The 7124-nt window shown below is 41.9% G+C and overlaps 1 protein-coding gene across 1 annotated transcript in view; it reads right to left on the bottom strand.

Moving 5' to 3' along the window:
* LOC122562324 (phosphatidylcholine transfer protein) overlaps nt 1-4605 on the bottom strand; it is a 19789-nt gene extending 15184 nt beyond the window's left edge. The window contains exon 1 of the mRNA XM_043715195.1: nt 4485-4605. Coding sequence (XP_043571130.1) covers nt 4485-4527 — 43 coding nt within the window. The 5' untranslated portion in view covers nt 4528-4605. The remainder of the gene's footprint in view (nt 1-4484) is intronic.
* Nucleotides 4606-7124: the final 2519 nt, after the last annotated feature.

Genomic DNA, 7124 nt, shown 5'->3' with positions numbered 1-7124 from the left:
GGGTGACCTGGACATGTTAGGTGAGTGGTCAGATGCATGGCAGATGCAGTTTAATGTGGATAAATGTATGGTTATCCACTTTGGTGGCAAGAACAGGAAGGCAGACTACTACCTCAATGGAATCGATTTATGTAAAGGGGCAGTACAGAGAGATATTGGTGTTCTTGTACACCAGTCAATGAAGGTAGGCATGCAGGTACAGCAGGTAGTGAAGAAGGCTAATAGCATGCTGGCCTTCATAACAAGAGGAATTGAGTATAGAAGCGAAGAGGTTCTTCTGCAGCTGTACAGGGCCCTGGTGAGACCATACCTGGAGTATTGTGTGCAGTTCTGGTCTCCAAATTTGAGGAAAGACATTCTGGCTATTGAGGGAGTGCAGCGTAGGTTCACGAGGTCAATTCCTGGAATGGTAGGATTACCTTTTGGTGAAAGACTGGAGCGACTGGGCTTGTATACCCTTGAGTTTAGAAGACGGAGAGGGGATCTCATTGAGCCATAAGATTATTAAAGGATTGGATACTCTGGAGGCAGGAAACATTTCCGCTGATGGGTGAATGCCGAACCAGAGGACACAACTTAAAAATACAGGGTAGGCCATTTAGGACAGAGATGAGGAGAAACGTCTTCACCCAGAGAGTGGTGGGTGTGTGGAATGCTCTGCCCCAGAGGGCAGTGGAGGCCTAGTCTCTGGATTCATTTAGCAAAGAGTTGGATAGAGCTCTTAAGGATTGTGGAATCTAGGGTTATGGAGATCAGGCAGGAACAGGATACTGATTAAGGATGATCAGCCATGATCATATTGAATGGTGGTGCAGGCTCGAAGGGCAGAATGGCCTACTCCTGCACCTATTGTCTAATGATTCATCAGTTTCCCCAAGCATTAGCATGTTGCAACTCGATTGAGGAGTGCTTTCTTCCGTATAACTAGATACCTATTTTGGACAATGCTCCCAACTTTCTAGCAAGGCCTCTTATTTTAGGGTGTGGGACCACAGACAGTAGTTTCCCTTGCATAGTATAATACAAAGCAGGCTATTTATAACAAACAAGGGCCATTACAGGCCAGACCCAGCATTAACCAATTATCTCCCAATATCAATGGGCAACGATAACACTGGCTCCTTTTACTTCTCCTGGTTTGATTTATAATAAACTAATCCATGCACTCCCATCCTAACCTGGAAATTAGTTACCACACACAGCAGGATGGAACCTGGGAATTTCCTGAGCTGTTGGAAAATAGGCCTTCATTTGGCAGCCAACTCCTTCCATAATTCTACAAAACATGGTTTGTACCAAATGACTCTTAACTATCTTCTGGACAACTAAGGATGGACAATAAATGCTGGCCCAGTTACTGATACTCACATCCCATGAACAAATACAAAAATCCTTCATTCCACAAATCAGCCCAGTGAACTTTTTTTGGATTGGTGACAATGCTAGTATATCCTTTTTTAAAGATGGGGACAAAACTGCACAAGCACACCAGGTGTTACCAATACCCTGTTTGGTTGTAACAAGACTTCCCTATTTTTAAACTCCAACCCTGAGTAATGCAGGCCAAAATTCTATCTGCCTTAATTACTTGCTGCACCTGCATGCTAACTGTCTTTCATGCAGAACACTCAAATCCCTCTGTGCTGCAGATATTTTGGACTCTCCCCAAACAGCCTGCCTTTTAATTCTTAGTACAGTACATAACCTCACACTTTCCAACATTAAACTCCATCTGCCAGGTTTTTTCCCCCCACTGTCAACCCATCTATATCCACTTGCAGATTCCTGATGTCTCCAGTGCAACGTGCCCTCCCACCTATTTTTGTATCAGCAAATTTGAATACATTGCAAATGCCTTTTTCACAGGTGGCCATTCGTCTCTTGAGCCTGGTCTATCATTGTAACAAGGCACAGTTTATCAGATTGGTTTCAAAGAACATGCTTTGATCCTAAATTTAGAACACAACCCCAGGACACAACAGTGCTGCCTTTGGTTACCAATTTAGTGGGACTTTTCAAGCAGATCTGATTTATGGGTCTGTACCTTTCTGAAAAGTGATCAAAGTTCCAATTGGTTCAGAGAGTTTTAACTAGGAGAAAGTGAGGACTGCAGATGCTGGAGACCAGAGTTGAAAAATGTGCTGGAAAAACACAGCAGGCCAGGCAGCATCCAAGGAGCAGGAGAATCGACCTTTCGGGCATAAGCCCTTCTTCAGGAATCCTGAAGGGCTTATGCCCGAAACTTCAATTCTCCTGCTCCTCGGATGCTGCCTGGCCTGCTGTGTTTTTCCAGCACTACATTTTTCAACTCAGTTTTAAGTCAAGCAGTTGAGGCTGGATTCAAACATCAGAAATGAATGTACTAATTTAACCTTAAATGTTTTTATTAAATTATGAAGGGCTTTACATAATTGAAGTAGAGATGACATTCTCAATTATGGAGTAATCAAAGCTAGTTGTAAATGTACAATAGACATTAATAAGTTCAACAAAGACATATAGACAGGCTTCTTTATCCAGAGTGCTGAGAATATGGAACTCTACCACAGGAATGGATTAGATGACTAGCAAAGCTTTAAAGAGGTTACCTGATTAAAAAAAACAAGGGATAAGGAGTAGAAGGATACGTTGGTAGACTGAGAAAAACCAATGGAGGATGTTCATGTGGAGTTGAAATGCCAGCATGAATTTAGTGAGGAGTGGCTTGTTCTTTATTGCAAATTCTGTGTAAAGACACTGTTTAGGGAGTTTGAATATCACATGACCCATCAAATGTAGTCAAACAAGCACAAAGTGTTTCAACTACTCTAGTAAAAACCACAAGATTAGACAGTAATGAACAATACCTGAATGTGTTCAGAAGGAGCCCACGCTGCAAACAGCCCACACAGAAATATGGAAAACAAACACAGACGCTGTATAGTAAGCATTTTGTACTAATAAATACTTTGTTTTAATCATTTAATGTGGTTTATTTTTAATCAATCTTTGGTTTTCACATTTTATCATTACCTGTGCTGAGGTAATTTTGTTCTGAAACATGTTTAGATTTGAAACTGCCTTAATATGATGCTCATAATTGTAGAAGCATGCGAGATTGCACGCACTCAAGTATAATAGATTTACAGCTAGTGGGGCCAGTTAGGAATGGGAGACATCTTTGAAATAAACCAAACCCAGGTCAAGTGGGTGAACACCCAAGAGGAAAGCTGATAGGGTGATATGGTTTATGGGGTAAAGTTGTTGCACTATGTAACTAGCAGTCAGGTTAACAGAAACCAGAACCTTCAAAAACAGTTAACAGGCAGACAATCTCTGTCTGATACAGAATGCACAGGGTGGAACTTCCCTGCAGCTTCCTGGGCTGGTTGTTTTAAAACACAAATAGACTATCATGCAAAAAATACATTTACCACCACCCCCACCCCATCACACACAGCACACACCAGAGGAGTCTTTAACATCACACACAGCAAGTGGAAAGAACATGATTGTTCAAAGACTACCTGACCTATAGTTCAGCAAAGCTCACAGATGTATGGCAGCTGTTTAAACAAAGAACTCCAACAAAATATCTCGGTCAGGAATTTCCTCAGAGCTGACCCCAGTTCATCGCATTTTGTACAAATGGGAGGGAAGTGGTACCAGCTCAGAAGAATGCCCACCTTTAAAGATGTGAGTGATGCCCACAATATTAATAATTTATATACTGGATTTTGATGTACAACTTGACCATTTAAGATCAGGGATTTCACACATCTACACACCATGCGCATTTATACAGTGCAAGTTGTTTGACACAGAGGAGAAAAGAGAAGTTGATGAGCAATGATTTAAAGGAAATTCCAGAGTTCTGGGCTTAAACAGCTGAAAGCACAGTCATAATGAAGGCATGGATCAGGCTTTCATCAATGTTTGATTCTGCCTTGCTTTAGCTCAACATGGTCAAGTAAATAGGTGGAACGTGAATTGGTTGAATATGGATGGGACCCTATTTCCAAATTTTGTGCAGGGTAAAGTGGAAAGTGGTCAGAAGCAGGAGTGTTGCTTTAACTTCCTCTTAAATGCTCTTGAACACGCAGCTGAAAAAATGTAAAAGTTTCCAGGTTGACAAAGTTTCTGATGAAGAACTCATGCTCAAAACTTTACTTAGCTGTGCTGTTTCAGCACCACACTTTTCGACGATGACTGATGAAGTTCAATTAAAAGCAAAGTACGGAGGATATTGCAGATCTGAAATGAAACTAAAATGCTGAAGAAACATAGCTGGTCTGGCAGCAATTGTGGAGAGACAAACAGAATTAACTTTTCAATCCAATGGGACTCTTCAGAACTTCAGAGGTTCAGTACCACACAAGGTACCTATTGCTTTCAAGAGGAACAAATAAAATCAGGCCCCTATTCAACATACATGCCTTCATTTCAAAGAATTAAGACAAACTGTCATTAAAACACCACTGATACTGTAAACAGTGTGAACCAACCTTTCACATAACTATCCCATTGCTTCCTATATTTCAGATCCATGTACACATCTACAAACAACTCTGGATCACAATCTGGAAAGGTTCCATAGATTTTGTATTCATAAAGACACAATTCCTGAAAAATACAAAACTCAGCAAGTTATAAATAGTTGTACAGTTCTCAATGGAGCAAAACCCTACATTGTTGAAATTCCACAACACAAGAAAAGAGCACAAGGTCTGGTCTTATAAAAGATAGCAAAAAGGCAAGGCTTTTACATGAACTATCAGGAAAACAGCGATGTCACCGATTATCATTAAGGATTGAAAAGCACCCAATAAACCAGCCATAAGATACTGAATGAATTAGGTTTTACAGAATCCCTACATTGCGGAAGCAGGCCATTTGGCCCATCGAGTCCATACCAGCCATCTGAAGAGCATCCTACCCAGACCCACCCCCCAACCCTATTGCTGTTACCCTGCATTTCTCATGTCTAATCCACATAGCCTGCACATGGGCAATTTAACATAGCCTACCCACCTGACCTGCAAATCTTTGGAGCGCCCAAAGGAAACCCACACAGACAGAATATGAAAACTCCATACAGACAGTGGCACCAAGGCAGATTCGAACCTGGGTCCCTAGCATTGAGGCAGCAGTGCTAGCAACTAAGCCATCATGCCGCCCCAAATTTCCTGAGTTTAGAAGAATGAGAACAACAATAGGTAGCCATTTAGGACTGAGATGAAAAGAAATTTTGTTTTGAAGGGGGGATCTTTAGAATTCTCTAACATATACAATGGAGGATACTCAGATAATGAAAGTACTCAAGGCAATGGTTAAAAGATCTATGAAATATGAAGCTTCTAAAGTGCCACTTGGTGAAGTGTGTAACTGGGGTCAATCTTTACACTTTTTAAAGCATTTACCGACAGGTTTAGTTTACCAGCATTTGTTAACCCTCACCCACCACAATTTCATGGGACATATGAAATGTAAATTCGTGAAGCGTTCTATATTTTATTGGGGATCGGTTTAGCTCCATTAGCTGAAGGGTTGGTTTACAGAGCAATGTGGTACCAACAGGATGGGTTCAATTCCCATCACTGATTTGAGGTTACCATGAAGGACTCTCCTTCTCAACCTTGGGCAGCATGGTGGCTCAGTGGTTAGCACTGTTGCCTCACAGCACCAGGGTCCCAAGTTTGATTCCAGCCTCAGGCGACTGCCTGTGTATACTTGGGGGTGCTCCGGTTTCCTCCCATAGTCCAAAGATGAATTAGGTGAATTAGCCATGCTAAATTGCCCATAGCGTTAGGGGCATTGGTCAGAGGGAAATGGGACTGGGTGGGTTACTCTTCGGAGGGTCGGTGTGGACTTGTTGGGCCGTAGGGCCTGTCTCCACACTGTCGGGAGACTAATCTAATCTCATATTTTCAAGTCAATCTGTTCAGATGTGCTATCTCAGGACTCTGAAGCAAGTGGGTCAAATGCAAGCCTCCTGGCTCAGAGTTAAGGACACTACCACTGTGCCACAAGAGCCATCCAGTCAGAATCCTGAGTTCACATCCATCACCTGCATAATTATACACATTTAATATACAATTAACATTGTAGAGGTTGTACAAAAGTGGAGTTGTGGCATTACTAAATTAAAACGCTGCCAGCTTCCTCAAATCTATTCAGTGTCCCAGCATCTGTTGCTCTCTGGGGTAGTGAATTTCACAGATTCATGACACTTTGGGAGAAGCAATCTATCCTCACCCATTTTAAATTTGCACCCCCTTATCCTAAAACATGACCTCTTATTTGAGACTGATCTACATGAGGAAACATCCCCACTGTGTCTACTTTGTCAATTTCCTTTAGTATCTTATAAACCTAAACTCCATAGAGTACAGACTTAAATGGCACTCTTTTTGCGTAAGACAAACTCTTATCTCTGAAATAATTTAGTGAAGCTCCTCTGAATGGCCTCCAATGCATCAAGGAAGGGGACCAAAATTGGATACAAGTTTCCACGTGCTGTCTCACTAATGCCTGCACAGTTTCAAGAACCCTGCACTTCCTCACTTTTACAACCCTTTAGCAATAAATGTTTCATTCACAATGACAGCTGGCCAAAACCACCTCATTCTGACTAATGGCGATCATTTTTTCCCTGTAAAGCATCCTTAGTACTCTACTGTATCTGGCAGGTCCATCCATCTTTTCTAAAGAAGAAGTGACCACTCAGTAACTCAATTTGCTGAGGCCCGATTCAAACTTGTCAAACAATTGCATATGGGACTGGCATGCAGGACAGGAAATAATCTCAATCCCTATAGCTAGGAGGTATACAATATCATTGAGCTTTCGCCCAGCAATTTCAGTAATACTCTCAGACATTAGCAGGAAATTATCTTGCAAAACATTTCCTCTCAGCTCCATCTCAGCCTTCCTCTGCACTGTCTTCATCAAAATCTTCCTGGCCAGGTACAACACAAATTGGTTGAATAGGTAACTCAACTGGCAGCACAAGGGCTTAGTGGTTAGCACTGCTGCCTCAATGCCAGAGACCAATTCCAGCCTTGTATGACTGTGTGGAGTTTGCACATCCTCCCAGTGTTTGCATGGGTTTCCTCCAGATGCTCTGGTTTCTACCACAATCCAAG

The sequence above is a fragment of the Chiloscyllium plagiosum genome, chromosome 24 (assembly GCF_004010195.1).
Source record: "Chiloscyllium plagiosum isolate BGI_BamShark_2017 chromosome 24, ASM401019v2, whole genome shotgun sequence".
NCBI lineage: Eukaryota > Metazoa > Chordata > Chondrichthyes > Orectolobiformes > Hemiscylliidae > Chiloscyllium > Chiloscyllium plagiosum.
Note: the sequence above shows the minus strand (reverse complement) of the source record. Positions and strands in the feature narration are given on the sequence as shown.